Below are 18,007 nucleotides of genomic sequence, written 5' to 3' on the forward strand. Positions count from 1 at the left end.
AATGTATCGTACATGTAAAAAATAACCAGGAAAAATTTAAAACGCATTGTGAAACTCATCAATACAACACTAGAAACAAAAATAATATAGTTCTACCGAAACACAACTTAGAAATGTATAAAAATAAGCCCTCATATGCCGGTGTAAAGTTTTAAAAGTTAATACCAAATGAAATAAAAGATATTAAGGATAAAAAAAAATGTAGACAAAAACTTAAAGAATTTTTAATAGAAAACCCCATCTACTCAATAGATGAACTTTTTATGAATGTATACAGCTATAGATAGTTTTATTTTCTGTATTTTTTGTTTAGGTTAAGTATTTGTACATAGTAATTATAAGCTTGTCACTATTTATTGTACGTTTTGTACATAATATAAATAAAGATCATTTGAATTTGAATTAGCCTACTTTATGTAACTTTTGTCACCTTGATCCAGTTTGAGAAGTTTGGACCGATTTCCATTAAAAGTGTTTTATATTCTGAATTACAAAATTACAAAATTCTACTCATGAACAGAAAAAAATAACACAAATGAGTAAAATGTACAAAACCAAACACAATATTACTGCTAGAAGCGGCGCACAGACCAAACTTGGTTTTAATGTAGGCATTGAAATAAACACTGATGATATTGAAAATTATTATATTAAAACAATGTATGAACAAATTTCAGTCTGATTTTTCTTTCTTCAATCTGTCTTCTTTCATCTTTTCGATCATTGCAATGGTTTCTTGTTGTTTCCTTGCAGCTCTTCGAGCTTTGAATGATTTTTTTGACTCTTCACTTGGTCTTCCTCTTCTAGGGTTCAAAAAATTTCCCAGTTGCCTTTCTATTGACTTTATTATTTTCACCTAGAACCATTGACTACATTAAAATTTGCTATCAATATTCATAATTACTTTGAGACAGTTATTTAAGAGGTTTTTTTGGGATATGTTCCATCGAAATAAGTAAAAAAGGTTTTCACAATCTTAAAGTTTGGAATAAATTTTGGATCTTTTTTTAAAGAGGTTGACAGCCTCTGTTATCTTTCATTTGCCCGTCCACATGAGCCACTGAGGCCTGTGTGTGAAAATACAGTGAAGCAAGGGGTGGTTTGTTACAGTACAAGGGTGAATTGTGCTGATAAAAAGGAGTGGTAGGTACCAAGATCTGAGCCCTCGAACTCACTGCCTTAGGTCCGAAGTCCATGGCTCTACCGAATATGCCACTAGTTGACAGACCTAAATCATGTAGGTAAGTGAAAACTTTGTTTTTTACTAATCAAGACAGAAAACAACGGCAAAAAACTCATAACATGTCACAAAAAATGAACTTTTACACTCTTTAAAAATGACGTTGAAATAATCTTTAATTAAATTCTCACATTTACATAAGAAGTTATGTTTAGTTGTTCATTGCCTTTAAAGTACAGTTTTATACTACAACCACTTTAATATGTAGGGGTTTAAAGTATGTTATGAAAATTAGTACAAAACTACAAATATTTACAAATTTTACACAACATTTGGGCATGAAAAAAATGTCTTACCTCTTGAGGTATATGTACATAGCGAACATTCCGAGCTTGAACATAATAGTTCTCAAATTTATATTTTTTCCCACAGCCGCTAATAAGAACAGCATCAGACATGTTGATGTTCATAAACCTAAAATCAAATTACAGTTTTGGTGGACATAGGTTTAAATTTTATATGTTACCGTACAGAATTTTTGATCATGTTTGTTGTCTATCCACATATGAGGGTCGTTTTTTAAACAAGGGCCGTTTTTGCATATAGCTCCGTTAGTTTGCGTGTACGTGTCACAACAAGGCTCCTCACCTTTTCCTATCATTTGTGAACAGAATGATACCATTTGTAGCTATGTATCTGACTGGTATGCTTAGCCCCAAAGCAATGAGTAAGGTTTTAGTACGGAAATGGGTTTGAAGAGTAAAAATGGCCATGAAAACCATGAAGGCAACGTGAACATTGCGGTCTTTTGTGATAAGTCTGAGTACCCACCAAAAACACAATTTCTTCCGAAATTAACATTTTTATGGCCGTTTTTAAACTTCATAGCCCATTTCTTCACTTTCTGCTCTAGGGTCATAAACTTAGTTATCTGGTGATGGATTTCAGCATCAAATTGTTTCTTGTGGTCAAAAATGTATCGCTGACCGTAACTCATACAACGCAATTATTCTAATGAATAATTATTCAATTAGGCTATTCTAAATACTTTATAAACCCACACCGAAGTGTATATGTACGTAATTCTGTTCACAAATGATGCCAGTAAGAAGCAAGCCACCTCGTTGAGGCATACACGCGAACTGAAGAGCCAAACACATAAACAACCCTGTAGTATTTTTTAAAAGTTACATTCTATAGCTTGTTATTTACCAACTGTGTGTTCTGTTCACAGACATAAAAAGTGGTACCTATGTAGGAACAACAGTTGCATGCCCCCAGGTTGGCTCTGAGTCACATCTCTGTTAGGCCTACCGTAGCCTAAGTCTAGGATACAATTGCTCATCAGGGCCTCAAATAAACTGTAATGGACGGCTTGAATAAAAGTGAATGCGGATTCATTGTGAGTTGCGCTTTGAACAGGATTTTTCTACTTTTACAACACTTACTTCGTGTTGGACCCCCCAGAAAATCGTTTAGTAAAAAAGCAATTTAAATTAGACTAATGAGGTTCATGAGAGTGGGAGAAAATGTTTAATAGCAGTAGTACCCTATGTTTGTTCAGTAAATCAAGTTAACTTAATCTCTAGTAGAACATAATGCGTAGAGTTCAAAAAGGCTAGTTAAATTACGATTTTGTGATTTGTGTGTGTGCATAGGCCTACTGCGTTTTCCAGAGAAAAAAAAACATTAAAATTACTTAGGAACATTTAAAGTTGCCTTGATTACTCACGCATCAACATCATCAATTTTTCCGTAGATAGAACTTTCATTTCTCAGATCGACCGTTGTTGTTTTGCCTTCCATAGATTGCACCAAACATACCAGACCATTTAGAGCAAAAAACCTTTCTCTTGGTCCCAATTCTTTGGTCATATTCAATCCCGTATGCTACTTGGGTTCGAATTATTGGAAAGAATGCTTTAAGTTAAGTAAAGTAATTCTTGTTAAACTTGAAATTAAAACTACAGTAGAGGCAGAGAGGCCGGTGCTAACAGAATTGAGGTTATGTTTATTGTTTATGTTTTGTTGTTTTGTTTCAAGTTCAAGGTGGTTTTGTCGCGTCGCATCGCAAGGCGTTTTGTCGTAACTTCACGCTATGCATTATTTAAACCATGCAGTTTTACAGTCTTACTGTACACATTATTGAAGTTACTTTCTTTGATTTTGGATGTACGACCTACACCACGGTCACCTTTACACGGGGGATAATACCATAATAATACTCTAATTATAATTTTTCTTATTTTAAAATAAATCTTGCAATTTGTGCGTTACACTTTGTTTAATTTGACAAAAAAATTTAAAGAACCATATTTTGTAAATTTAAAAACCCCACAATACCTGGTTCTTATGACCCGATCTTGCTGGTTCGTGATCTCATTCAAATTCAAATTTATCCAATGGTGGAAGGAAGAACCAAAGGTGTGCTAGGCTATTCCCGTCATAAGCTGACGTGACGTCACCCAGATTGCAAACGCCATTTTACCATTTAGAAAAATTATAAAAATAATAACAATCAAATCAGAGCAAATATATACTTATATAGTTTTACAGTCAGGTGATTTTTTGTTTGGAATCTGGGTGACGTCAGCATATGACGAAAATAGCACACCTATGTACCTATTTTCCTATCCCACCCTACACCATCAAGATCAAGTCATATTTAATCAAAATCGGGCCTAAAATTCTCAGGTTATCGAATTCGGACACAAACATATTGTATGAGTTGACCCCTTGATACATAATATTGTGATCGGTTTAAATTTAGATCCACATGATTAGGTATTTTAATGGTAACTATAGATGATGCGCCTTTACATAGGCAAGAAAAGTAGATTAGTTTGCATTTATTTATATTATATAGTTTGTTTTTATCATAGACGGTATATTATGATCTTCAATCAGCTAAATCATTTGGAGACAACTTTAAAATATAAGAAAAAGTTAACATTTTTTGCATTTTTACTGATAAAATAAACTCTAAACATGCCTTTAATTGTTATTAGGTATTTAAACGACTAAAATCTTTGACTATTTGAATTAAAATTCAGTTAGTAGAGTAAAATTTTGATCGTAATAAAATAAATCTTATATTTGCTAATATGCCTTTTGCCGTATTTTTCAATGCTGATTGTGTGTTATTGATAAAATCTAGAAGTACACGTTACTCAAATACAAATAATCAATTTATGGAATAATATTAGCCAACCGGAGTTTATAGAAAAACTCACTTTATCAATAATCCAATAAAAGATTTAGGCCTAAAAGCTCCCAAGATCAAACCTCTATTTGCAAACGAATATAAACCCGCATTGGGAATGCACATTTAAAAATACCTACTTTCCCAGTACGGCAAGTAACAATATTTTGGAAACGGAGTCAGAATGTATTTTTAGAGATGTTGATGTTGCGACTACGTGGGAGGGAGGACGAAAGAGAGTGTAAATGTAGTCGAAGTAGAGTCGTACTCGTAGTGCTCAAGTGAGAGAGATCGCGAAAACTTGCCAAAGATTGCAATCGAGATATCGTAATTGGTCAATAGCACGCTGTACCGGTAACTCAATTCTAGCTCTATACAACTCGACCGTGGGAATGGAATGTCCACTTTTACAACTTCCATAGTCAAAGAACCACTAGTCAGAAGTCGTTTACTGTAGAATCGATACTAAACATCGATTACTCGCAATAGTGAATTCGACTACTGCTACTCGGAAGCCGCGCTTTGCAGGGGGGCGTGACAGCGTTCGTCATCGGTTTAGTTTGTTTTGCTTCCGTCTCTCTCTGTCCACCGCCAACCGCCAGTACAGTGGCTGAGTGGCTGTGGCGCAGTGGCTCAGTGGCAGTGGCGGCGTCGGCAGTTATTAGTGAAGCGCAGTTCAGAGTGTTGAGTGTTGAGTCATTTGTACAACAGCAACAGCTGATTCAGCCGAAATGCCATCTGACATCATAGCTCAGGTTTCTTTGTGTTTTGTTATGTAATTGTTAGATTTTCTACATAATGTAGTGTTAGTGTTTTGTTAATCATTTTAGGAAAGAATAATAAGAATATGTGTGCAAATAATAAATTTTTAAATTCTACTTTTAATATTTCCCACTTTATAAGGATTCTTATAAGCTATGTACTGTAAATAAGTAGTCCACTCCTAAACTAATAATTCTAAATTAGTCAATGCCATAATTCCTTAAATAATATACATATTGTTTTGGTTGGTTTTAGTATGTGTATGGCTCTGGGGAGTGGGATTTTATGTCACGGATTTTTCCCTTTTCCAGGTTTCTCCTATTTTGTCGGTAAGGCAGTTCAAACCCATGTATACCCCCTATTTTTGGGGCGAGGAATTTGATGGAACCAGCCTTTATACTTACAAGGGGGAAAAATACCCCCCAAATAAAAAAATATGATATTTTCATTAATAATATTTTTTCCAATACAAATACACCCTTTTTAACACTTACATTGCCCCCGTTTCCTCCAAAAAACCTCCTTTTTAACTAAATGTAATCAATATTTTTTTATTTACAGGAATGAAATAAGGCCATCAGCCGAAAATTGAGAAGTCTTTACATAACATATTATTGGTTGAATTTTTCCAGTAACCATTATACTCTTCATTCCAATTGGAACATAACTTTATCAGTTTTCAAATGTCATTATTTCATTTAAAATTTAGTACAGTATACAAATTGATTAACTTTACCATATATTTTAAAAGTTGCCTAAAATCTTAATGTTCAAAATAAAATTTTTATTTATAAAACAAAATCAGGCAAAGCCAAATAAACAATATTGACCTCTGGTAATTTACTGTGTAATGTTGTTGTATTAATAGTCAAAGGTAATACCGTACCAAACCTAGTATGTTTATTTTGAGCTGATAACAATTTTACCAATTGAATCATTTGAATGTTATATAACTGGAGTAGGATAACAATACAACTAACCACACAATTATTATTGTCCACTCCAGTCCTCTCTGAGGTGTCATGTTTCTGCTGTCACCTGTTTGTGCTTCCTGCTTATAATATCATTTCTGTCTCCTTCTATGGCCTTGTAACATCCAGTATTTTAAGGTCACCAGTATTGTGACAAAAAAGGAAGTTTCTGGAACTAGTTTCAACCTATGCACAGAAGATTAAACCTACAATATGTTTATTGTTTATTTATTAATTTATTATATGTAATTTTCCTACTGAAAAATTTACACAAACAGTATTGAATTATATTGTTTGGATTTCTTGTCAACAGGAGCTCTGAACCTGCATTTAAGCTGTCTGAACAACACACTTTTAGTTGTCCCTTAGGTGGAGAGAATTTCCTCACAACCTTGAGTCTTAAAAGCCTTATTTCTTGTCTACATAAGTTTTGATTTTTACACTTTTGACAACTAATCTTATACTAAATTTACATAAAAAATTTCAAATTTATAATTTACCATTGCATTTATAAGTAATAATTTAAATAATAAAACTTTAATTATTTCATAATTGCAGCTACGGTATTTAAAATATTCATCACCATCCATTAAGTGAGAGATTTTTTAATAGAAACACTCAAGTAGTTTTTTATAATAAATTTTGATAAAATTTTTAAGTGCAATAAAATCATGCCCATTGCATGAAGTAAGTAACAGCGTTGACTTTATATTGGTAACAGCTATTTTCTTATTCAATTCCAAAAATCAATCAAAGAAGTTTAGTTCAGACTGCCTTAAAATCACACTCTCCTCTTTGATCATCTATTGTCCTTCCTTTTTGATTTTATACGGTATTTGTAGTGTTTTTTGTCATTTTCAAAATACTGGAAGAAATAAATATAAATTTATGTTTTTTTCTATGTCAATACAATTAAGTTTTCAGGTTTACTAATTCTATTTTTATTTCTTCAGTTTATGCAAGATGGGTTTCTTGTACTTGAAGATCTCTTTACAGAAAATGAAGTAAATGAACTGAAATCAGCTGGAGATAAGTTGACACAGGAGATTCCTACGGATTGTCGCAAATGTGTTTTCAGTACAACTCAAACCCAACAGGTAAGTGCTTTAGCTTTCATATCTTTTAAATACAAATCAAAGTTGGTAAATTGTTATTTTTAAATTAAAATCAAAATAATAGTATATTCATCACTAGGGCGAAAAGTGACTCTTTTCGACCCAAGCTCAAGTTTTACGCTCGAGGCAAAGATGAGACAATTGATCAACAATATTTTTCCAGTATGCTATAAATAGGAGGAGAAAGTAAAAATAATTATTGGTTTGTATTAATTACACTACAAGATTATGTGCTTGTTCTGTCTATGATTGGTTTGTCATTAGGCAGCCTCCATTACTGAGTTAAACTGTGACTAGATGACTATTATGGGCTCTCTGAGTAGTGAGTAGTGAATCCCTAGTATTTCTCATTAATAAACAAAAGAACAATGAGTAAGTGCTCAGTTAACATTGCATTTCCACCCAAACGAGCCAAAACGTTATAAATAGTTCAATTGAAAACAAATTTAAAACTGGGTGTTTGCCAGTTTTCTAAATAAACTAGGTAATTGAAACAAGATGGGTTTTCTCTTAAATTCAATTTTACGATTATGATTTATCACTTTTTTAGTTATCTTTCCCTTCAGTTTTCTTGATTGACCGTCTGTTGGTAATTAATTACATAACACAATGTGAACTTTTTCCATAGTTGTTTGTAGGTTTGTGAACTTTGTGCTTTCTATCTCAAGTCTCTTGATAAAACCACCAATCTTTTGTAAACTTTATCTACTGGAGCTAAGCTCTGAAAATTTATAAACATGGCTTGTGATTGACTTATGATGTTAATTCAACAATAATGTATAGATAAATCTATACTTATTTAATACGCAAGCAGGATTTTTGTGACAATTACTCCTCCAAAACTACTGAACCGATTGACATGTTTTTGGTGTCATTGGAGAGAGCGTAACGTGAAGCTGTGCAGGAAACTTTCTTTTTATGGAAATAATTAAAGAGTGAGGCCCTGGAGTCCTTTAAAGTTTCGTATTTCTCCATAAGATTAACATGGGAAACAAAAATTGTTATGAAACTCCAGCTGTTGTCAGAAATTAAAAGTGAGAAGAAGAACATATTATGTTAATTGAAAACAGCCAATAAGATTGCTAATTTAACAGTTTATTTGAACTTGGGGTTTAAATATTACAATGGAAAAAAGATAGAGAGCCTGGATAAATTATTGATATAATCTGTTATGTACATCTTAAGTATTTCCATAATCTTTGAGTCGAACCTTTTAAAGTCATCAGAAATTATGACATTTATTCGTTTTAAAATAACACCTGTAATACTTAGCAATTGCTCGAATTCGAGCAACAGGTACACTAGTATTAATTAATCCTTAAACAAATAACATTTCTTAAGTGGCGTTTTTCCTCCTTTAATGGAAAGTTTTGTTTTGACCACTGTGAAGTAGGGCCATATTCAATTAAGCTACAACAGAAAACACGTGAGTTTTTATTTATTTTATACAAATTATAATTTTTGAAGCCATATCCATAGAGTTTTTCTAAATTTTGAAATATCATCAGAGTATTTTAATGATGAAGTCATATATTATAAAAACTTAGGTCCTGTGTCTTATAAAAATAAATTATATAGTTTAAGCTATTGTTAAACGGGTCTTATATTGTTAATTTAAGTTGACTGGCCACAAATGTATGATAATTAATTTTAACCATGTATTAAATCAAGATGATTTACACGTAAGCTATAGCTATACGTATAGTAAGAATTCTAAAATATTCATTGCAGTGTGTACCTGGAAGAACCTTCAGGAGCATCAGTATAATCCCTTTTTGAACAATAAAACTTCTCTGCTTTCCCTGGAAAATCCCTATTAAACAAATCAGTATTCATGACCACAGAAAAAGCATTAACTGCAGTTTGTATATCTTATTTGGGTTTTTAACTCTAACTTTGTGTTTTCAGAGTAAAGACAAGTATTTCCTGGAAAGTGCAGATAAAATTAGCTACTTTTACGAAGCAGGAGCTTTAAACGAAGGTGGAGAACTGCAGGTCGATCCTTCCGTATCTCTTAACAAAGTAGGACATGCTCTTCACTGGCTTCATCCGACATTTCGGAAGGTTACATTTTGCGAAAGAGTAAAAGAGGTTTGTTACCAACTCGGCATGGAAGACCCTGTCGTCGTACAGAGCATGTACATCTACAAAAACCCAGGAATTGGTAGTGAAGGTAGGCTCCGCTATATTACAATGACTATAAATTTATAGAGAATTAATTTTAAATTAAATGTTTTTGACAAAAGTAGTTCTTTTTTTTGAAGTTCAATGTAAATTAATTGTAATTGAAGTAATTGGAAATTAGTTAATGTTACTCCGAACATTTTCCATATGATTAGTAGACCTTTGGATACACAAGTAACCTATACATGAAGAGTTTTAAGTACTTGATGACAACACAATTAATAGGCAATCTGTGTTTTTTTTTTTTTTCAGAGGTAAAACTCAACAATGGGTGAATATCAAAAATTTAAAATAGCTAAAATAAGTTGTAGGTTTCCTGTGATTATGGCAAAACTTTTGCCGTCACCTGCGGTCCACAACATCATCCCCCACAAACATCCTATTACACAATAATATCCCCCGCAATCATGGCAAAAGTGAAAACATCTTCCACAGTCCTGGTACATGGTAGTAAAACATCATTATCTTCATCCCCAATCACGGTAAAATCGAGAATGTCACCAATGTTGGACAGTGCTTAGATGGAGAGTGTTCCCACATTGGAAAATTTGCTTTAGAAACAATTCCCTACTTATTTTTTACGAGACCCTTTGAAGGAGAAAAATATTAAAAGGGTTGGGTTGTGAAAATTTTGTGTGCTATTAGCTGCATAGAATAATTTTTCTTGGGTAAGTTAAAAGACAAAATATGTTCCCTCCAATACAAAAGTAAATGCAAATATAACTCAATACCAATTACAATTACCAATTACCAATTACAAGACTTACACTTACACACAATAGCTACAAATATCTTAGTATACAATTTTTTAATAAATTGCCCCCTTCTGCAGTAACGATTCCAATAAAAAAATTCAAAACAGTCCTTGATTCATGGTTAAAATTAAAATGTTTTTACTCCGTAGATAAGTTCTTGTCCTTGGAGGTTTTAGATATAAGTTTTTAAATAATTTATTTAAGATCAAGCTTCCTGTTATTTATTATGACTATGTTTAATGCTTTAATGATAAGATGCTATTTGACAATGTCAATTGCTTTTGTAGAGCTGAAAGACAATAAAAAGATTTGATTTGATTTGATTTGAATAGAAAACAATTAAATAACAAATGTTTTATTATTATTTTTCCATGTCAAAATTTATTACAATATATTAAAGTGTTTTGCTTTCCAAAAAAAAAAACTCAATAGAAAACTACTTCCCAGTAGGTAACACTGCATTTTATTAGTTCCAACAGCTACCAAAGTGACTTATTTGGTTTTTTAGTTGTGCCACATCAAGACTCAACGTTTGTCCACACCGAGCCGAACACGACTGTAGGGTTCTGGATAGCTCTGGAAGACGCTACTCTGGAGAACGGTTGTCTGTGGTTTGTGAGAGGTTCACACTGCAGTGGTGTACATCGTAGGTTTATACGCAACCCAGACAATACCTCTGCAGACCTACTCATCTACGACAAACCACCGCAGATATATCCTAACTCAGCATTCCGGTCGGAACCTGTCAAAAAAGGTAATTTAGCTTTTTCCAAATAATCAATCTTTATACCTTTTGCAAGTTTTGTTTTCTTGTAATCTAATAAATCAGCGATGTTTACTTTCTTTTCTGTGAAAGGAGAGTTATTTTGTCTATTTACAATTGCTGTGTTATGCTTGTCCTTTATGAGGCAGTTAGATAGGCCAAGCTGTTGTGGTGGCATTTGTATACTAATTCAAAGGCTCAAATCACTTAATCTGCCGGATTAAATTAAAATTGTAAGCTATCAGTTATTTGCCACTTTCAAATGAAGGAAGTAGACAGGCTGGGTAGCTAAGTGGTCATAGTGCCTAACAACATAGACAAAAATAATTAAATATAGACCGTCAGCTGTGCTGCGGTTACCATAAGTTCTGGTGCACACCGCTGGGATCGCCACGGTAGTTACAGCGTACGCGCTACGTAAACTACAGCGGTGTGCGCCGGAACTTATGGTAACCATGGTAACCACAGCACGGCTGACAGTCTATATTTCATTCTTTTTGTCTATGCTAACAATTAAAAGTTTCCTGAGTGAAGTCAGTAGCTTTTTGATGGTTTGAAACTAGAACCAGCTGTTCCTGATCATTGGGCTTTAAATAAATGACCCTGACCAATTAAACAGCTGATTTGGTCAATAAAAAAGCTGCACAGATCATCACAGTCCATTTTACACCCAACCTTCACTCATATTTCTGTTAAAATACGCACATAGGTCGCGTCCCCAAGTTTGAGTCTGTGAAGATTTTTATTTTTCAATAATTTTTATTATCAAGGAAGGTAATTGGATCATTCATTTAGAGGCGGTTCACGAGTCACGGGTTATCCTTAGTTCGAGCGCAAAATCCAGTTATAGCCGGTTTTTTGCGCCGCGGCTTAGAAATCGGCCTCACGAGTACGAGGTTATTACCCGCGCTCGGGCGCAGACAGATAAACTTCACCCAATTATGACAGGGATAAACCCGAGCGCAAAAAGTCGGCTTCACGGGTTCAATTAGAGAAAACCCCGGGCCAAATGTAGGGTTCACGAGTCATGGTCTAGCACAAACTGTATAATCTCGGGCGTAAATAACAATGGTTTTGGACTTCAACTTAACCCTGCTAGGGGGCAGGGTTAAGGTGACATCATGTCGGGATTATCTCATTTGCTCGTTTATTGTTTTTTTGTTAGCAAAAAGAATTTTATATTCGGATTCGCCATTAAATTCCGAACAATTTCATTACCCTCAACATGATATTTATTTTTTTAATTTTTTTACTACTGATTGCCGAAAACATGTAAAACATCGTAAAAAGTAACTGTTGAGACATTTTAATTAATTATTACTAAGTAAAAATAACTAATAGCTTAACATATTCATATAAATTTAAATTGCAATCGAATCTTATTGCGTAAATGTTTTATATTTATTCTAGCAATTTTGAATCCTTTTATTTCAGCTGAATAATATCAAAATAAATGGTTCCATCAAACACTGTTAGGTTTGTCTAAGAATTTTTATTGTATAAAATTAGTAAAATTTTTTTCTTTCATAAAATTCATATAAAACATAGGTCATTTTTTTAAGTATCCAAATTTTATTTTGTATGTTTTAAATTATATGTTTATATTATTATTTTTAATATTTGTTAAAGAAAGACCTTTTCATCTGATAATGTCGTAATATTTGTCATATCGGGATTTAAAATAATTGCTTCAATTTGCTGAGGTAAAACAGGGTGTCCACAGAAATTTTGTCATCAATTTCCCTGACTTTCCATGACTATCCATGACCATTAACCATTGATTTCCATGACTCACGAACTTAACTAAAAAATTATAATATACGGTACACACACGAATAATACTGCCTCGACAAGTTATTTCACAGAAAATATTGAAATATGTATTAACAGATAACAATGGAGTACAATAGGTACAACAATGAACTAATACAAACTCAAAACCCATAAACTAAGACAACTGTATAAATTGAAATTGTCGTACATTTGTGAAAAATTCGGAAAAATGGTACAATAGTCGCGGTTACGGCTGACTAGAGCATTGAAAGGTCCCCTGAAATCCATCCATCATTGGGGATTTCCATGACTTTCCATGACTTTTTGCCTATTTCCATGACTTTCAATGACCAAAATTTTTTTCCATGACTTTCCATGACTATTCCTGACTTTCCAAAATGTGGACACCCTGTAAAAGATAAATTCTATAGTTAAATATACAAAATGTTGTATTACAACAAAATATTTTTTGAAAATTATAACCTGTTTTTACGGCTGTGCTCTACCCGTCTGGAGCGCGCAAATGTTCTTAGGGGTTTAGTTCTTAGGCCTGCTGTTTGTAGCCCCAATTGTGAACCGATTTAAAAGATCTTGGTGTCATAAAATGTTATTGTAGGTTTGCCATTTTATATTTACGTTTATTACTGTTTACGTATGAAGGCATCTCGGCTCCTATAATAGCCAGTTGTTGCTCCAAATTTATTTTTTATACAAATTACTGATACATAAAAGATATTCATAAATCTTTGAAAAGAGCAGTCATTTTATTAAATAGTTTGAACGTGTGGATACAACTGCAAACCTGATAAAGTATGTCTTATTTTTGAACATAATTGGTAATCAAATTTTATTGCAAACATTACCAAGATTTGTATAAACTTTTTTTTTAAACATAATGGCATTTTCCCGATTCAATGTATTCAGTAAAACTGTATTATTCATAATTCAATGATAAATTGAGTAACCTTAAACTTTAGTATAAAATGAATTCAAGTGCAACTCCACAACCTTTTATACGATATCAGTAAATACCCTGTTTAATTATAATAATTTATGAACCAATCATTATGACGCAACATCATCCTATTGTTTTGGGGCTCGTCGACCGCGAGCAGCGGCCCGGCAGGTGGCTGTTGCCAACCTCCCAACGAAAATTCCCAGTTAATCCCTGCTCTTGAGCGATGGCCAGCGTTGGTCTCGGCTAAGCTTGATCTCGGCTAACGCTCTATGTCGTGAACCCATTTTTTGACCGTCGGTTAAAATTGGTCGAGATCAACGATAACCGCGGACCACGAAACCCCGTACTCGTGAACCGCCTCTTAGAGTCTAAAATGGTGTAAATAGTAAATACTAAAAAATTCCAATGTTACAGGTACCTGTATTGTTATTCATGGACAAGTGGTGCACAAAAGTGAACACAACAAATCCCAGAAGTCTCGACACGCTTACACTTTCCATGTGATAGACGCGAAAAACTCAAAATACTCCCAAGAGAACTGGCTACAGACAGAGGAAGGATTCAAATCTGTGTACCAAAACTATTGAGAAAGGATTTCTTCTTACCATTATGTTTTTTAACTTCTGAAGTTTTTTTGTTGATCTCAATAAAAGCATATTTTACTACAACTAGCTGATCCGTGCGAAGCATTTACACTGAATCCTTCTGAAATCCCACTTATTTAAGTACACAATATACAGTTAAAACTGCCTAGTAAGTGAATCGTTGATTTAAGTATAGACACTTACTTCAGGAATAGATGTGGGTTTACATTTTATTTAGATAATTAACTTTTTTTAAATATAATTTATAACGATTTAACATGTTAACAGGGGACTTCACCATGTTTGAAGTAATAATATAGCCATATACGATATATAGTTTTACTGAAAAAGCCACAAATAACTCAATTTGTAAAACAACAGGGTCTGTCCTGTACAAACCTTCCTTCGTTAGCCTCTGTCCATGTGCCTTATTTAAAGCCATGGCAAAGGTAACCTTTACGGGAAATACCTTCTTAGTTTGAAAGGATTACAGACTATTACGTAGTATGACAGTTTGACCGAAGTCAGTCAGCTTTGCTTTAATTATGTAGGTGCCCACGTGTGCTACAACAAATCTTTGGACCCTGCTTAGGTTTCTTATCAACATGCTAATAGAGTTCTATTTAGCATGGGTTTTTAAGGTGACGAACCTAAAGGGCTCAATGAGTTCAAAAACTCTAATGGACATTTTAAGCACAGACTAAGTTTGTCGTCATGGGTGAAGTTAAAACAAAACACTCAGATTTGAGAAATAAATATTCATTTCTTTTGATTAATTTAACACGTTTCAGCTAATCGGATAACTTAAATAAACATTTTAAGTTTAAATTACTTTCAGAACAAAATTCTGCTTGGCTAGAAATAGAATTGTTACGTCATAGTGTTTACCGGACGAGTGTGGTCGTTCCCGTGCGAGACGAAGTCGAGTACGGGATTACCATACGAGTCCGGTACGCACATTTTGGACGAGTTACGTACGATAGTTTACGCCATACTACTAAATCTGTACAATTCTTATATATTTCCACCAACTAAAGGTCTAAAAATCACTAGTCCGCCACCTAAATACAGTATAATCAGCTGATTGGTGTCCGGTAAAACTCATTGCAGCACAGTAGTACGCAATGAAACCCCATTTGAATAAGCTGGCGGCAAACAGCTGTTTTCTGGACTAAATCCTTGCGTGGGAAGTTCGTCAAAATAATGTAGTGTGGCGTAAAAAACATTGTCAATGTTTTGTGAGTAAGCTAGCAGAATAGTTTAATGATGACTCTGCTAGCTGCTGACCTACAGAAGACTGTTGCTTTACTGATAGTAAACTTAATCAGGGTGTTAGATAGTGAGATGTTGCATGATTGAGAAAAAGAAACTCGTTGGAGCTGGAGTCCAAGACATTTCGCTTTGTCCAGGTAAGGTTACGTTTTAGTTTTTATAGATTCTAAGGTTATTTAAAAAATGGAGTTTGTGTTATATAGTTGGCATTTTACAGAGTACTTACTTTGGATTTTCATTATCATTTTGTGTATTCTTCACCATACTCAGATAAAAAAATTTAATTTTCCTACAGTTACCTAACAATGTACATGTTCTCTCACTGATTTGAGAAAGCAAAGTGGCCAATTCGCTCATCAGTGAGACAATGTTAACATTGTCTCACTCTAATTACTTTGTCTCACTCCAGATTTGCAACGTGAAGGCACGAAATAGTGGGCGCTTAACATGCAGGCAACGTCGGATGCGAGCAAAATACGTTGGCAGCACTGGCTGTAAATCAGCTGGTCAGCTGTTGTACTGTTGTATTTGTCACTTCACATTAAATGTTATATTAAAAGTTCACTTCTGTGTAAAAATAGGTTATGTTTCTTCACCAATTTATTTGTTTTATGGTAACTGTAGGAAAAGTATAATGTGCAACTCGAGTTCAAAGTACAATTGCCTCACTCGAGAAACCACTCCTCACTCGCCTACGGCTCGTGAGTAAGGATTTCTCTCGAGTGAGTCAATTGCTCACTTTTCTCACTAGTTGCACAAATAACTATTGTTTTGTAAAAGAACTTCAAGGTAAATTTCTGGGTAGCCAGGAGTCGTTTCCTACATTGCACTCTACAAGGTAAAGACAGCCGAGAATATTATAGTGATTGAGTGGCAACAACATAATGTAAGTTGAAATACAGGGTGTCCCGGAACTCTCTACCAATATTTTAGGGCATTGCTCCTGGGTAAGAAACATACCTAAATATCATATTTAAATTGTCTGGAAGTCCTTAGATACTCACACAGCCGCCATTTTGTTTTTTCAGTTATTAATTTTTTTCTAAAGAATGGTTAAACATACGAAGTGGAAACTTTGCACAAACATTAATGACAACTAGACAAAGCTACAAAAAAATTATGAAGATTTTTCAAATTCATAAAACAAAACGGCGGCCATTTAAATTTTTTATAAAATCAACGGTTTTTCAGCTATTTAAGAAACAAAATTTTAAATGGTCGCCATGTTGTTTTATGAATTTGAAAAATCTTCATAATTTTTTTGTAGCTTTGTCTAGTTGTCATTAATGTTTGTGCAAAGTTTCCATTTCGCATGTTTTACCATTCTTTAGAAAAAAATTAATAACTGAAAAAAACAAAATGGCGGCTGTGTGAGTAACTAAGGACTTCCGGACAATTTAAATATGATATTTAGGTATGTTTCTTACCCAGGAGCAATGCCCTAAAATATTGGTAGAGAGTTCCGGGACACCCTGTATAAGTACTTCACAATTCAACTTACTCTCACAATTGACTACTTTTTATGTTTTCTTAAGTTATTCTTTTATGTGTTGTTATGCTTTGGGTTTGAATTCAAGCTGGATACTTCTATACTTCGTTCACAATATTTAGGCGGTTTTAGGTGAACAAAGTATGACAACAATAATTATACTGTCCGTCACTAGTTAAAGTGTGCTTATTTTATAAGCTGTTCTTTTATGAGTTTGGGCCAAGATGCATTTATTTACTAGAGTTATATTGAATGAAAAATGCTTCTCCACTGCAAACCTTATTGAGAAAAATATAGACCTCTAAAAAATATAGATCAGGAAAACTAGAGCATTATTAGGAGGGAAATTATAATCCCTTGTATTCACTTGGGTCCAATAAAAGTCCAATACTCTGTAAAAAGTTTATTTTTATAAAAGTAACAAAACACTTAAATAAGTAGTAATACCATCAGGTAACGAAACAATAGTTGTAAGTCCAAATAATGCACAAATACAAACACTAGCCTACACTAGGAACTTGAAAATTAAATGTCAACACTCGATACAGATATACTATCATAAAACCATGTTAAGTAACAAGAAATAATACAATAACAATGAGACAGTTCATGACTTAAGTGTTTGTTTAGCCAATATTACATTAAAAGTTTTCTCAGCAACATTCTGTCAATTTTTTTTCATTTATGAATGATCAGTAAATCTTAAAACACAGGTTTTCTTACAAAATAACACATAACTAAATCTGTGTTAATTCTGATTAACCTAGTGAAATAAAATTTATAAATTTTTTTAACCATATGAGAAGGTAAAATAGAGTCTGAATTCCTGAAGCTATAATAAACATTACATAGCAGTTATATTTTTTAACATGTGAGAGGTGATAAGAGGTTAGACAGGGAATTGTAGGTGAGTTTGTTAACACACCTCTACTAATATGCAGTCTAAAGAATGGTTAAACAGACGCTGATGTAACAAAGCCAAACTTAACGTGGTTTTCA

At 33.4% G+C, this 18,007-nt stretch overlaps 2 protein-coding genes across 4 annotated transcripts; one reads left to right on the forward strand and one right to left on the reverse strand.

The window, feature by feature from the left end:
* Positions 1 to 644: 644 nt before the first annotated feature.
* On the reverse strand, positions 645 to 3,162 carry LOC128993400 (U7 snRNA-associated Sm-like protein LSm10). Its single transcript, XM_054417288.1, has 3 exons — positions 2,913 to 3,162; positions 1,537 to 1,654; positions 645 to 856 (listed from the first exon to the last, which is right to left on the reverse strand). The coding sequence occupies exons 1-3, from the start codon at positions 3,053 to 3,055 to the stop codon at positions 674 to 676; spliced, it is 444 nt and encodes a 147-aa protein (XP_054273263.1). The 5' UTR covers positions 3,056 to 3,162; the 3' UTR covers positions 645 to 673.
* Positions 3,163 to 4,992: 1,830 nt separating this feature from the next.
* LOC128993399 (phytanoyl-CoA dioxygenase domain-containing protein 1 homolog) lies at positions 4,993 to 14,339 on the forward strand. Of its 3 annotated transcripts, none has more exons than XM_054417285.1 (5): positions 4,993 to 5,137; positions 7,069 to 7,212; positions 9,139 to 9,403; positions 10,678 to 10,923; positions 14,078 to 14,339. In XM_054417285.1, exons 1-5 carry the CDS (start codon positions 5,114 to 5,116, stop codon positions 14,248 to 14,250), a joined length of 852 nt encoding a protein of 283 aa, XP_054273260.1. In that variant the 5' UTR covers positions 4,993 to 5,113; the 3' UTR covers positions 14,251 to 14,339. The 3 variants fall into 3 exon arrangements, with proteins under 3 accessions (XP_054273260.1, XP_054273262.1, XP_054273261.1); XM_054417287.1 differs by having other exon boundaries at positions 5,094 to 5,157; XM_054417286.1 differs by lacking the exon at positions 4,993 to 5,137 and adding an exon at positions 5,166 to 5,187.
* Positions 14,340 to 18,007: the final 3,668 nt, after the last annotated feature.

This window comes from Macrosteles quadrilineatus, unplaced genomic scaffold (genome assembly GCF_028750875.1).
Source record: "Macrosteles quadrilineatus isolate MER2022 unplaced genomic scaffold, UCM_ALF_1.0 Scaffold_4__1_contigs__length_99947679, whole genome shotgun sequence".
Classification (NCBI taxonomy): domain Eukaryota; kingdom Metazoa; phylum Arthropoda; class Insecta; order Hemiptera; family Cicadellidae; genus Macrosteles; species Macrosteles quadrilineatus.

Coding starts and splice junctions, on each gene's coding strand:
- LOC128993400 (XM_054417288.1), bottom strand. CDS start 3,055: ATGACCAAAGAATTGGGACCAAGAGAAAGGTTTTTTGCTCTAAATGGT. Junction 1,655..2,912: donor AAAATTGATGATGTTGATGC/GTGAGTAATCAA, acceptor ATTTGATTTTAG/GTTTATGAACATCAACATGT. Junction 857..1,536: donor ATGTACATATACCTCAAGAG/GTAAGACATTTT, acceptor CAATGGTTCTAG/GTGAAAATAATAAAGTCAAT.
- LOC128993399 (XM_054417285.1), top strand. CDS start 5,114: ATGCCATCTGACATCATAGCTCAG. Junction 7,213..9,138: donor GTACAACTCAAACCCAACAG/GTAAGTGCTTTA, acceptor TTGTGTTTTCAG/AGTAAAGACAAGTATTTCCT. Junction 10,924..14,077: donor GTCGGAACCTGTCAAAAAAG/GTAATTTAGCTT, acceptor CCAATGTTACAG/GTACCTGTATTGTTATTCAT.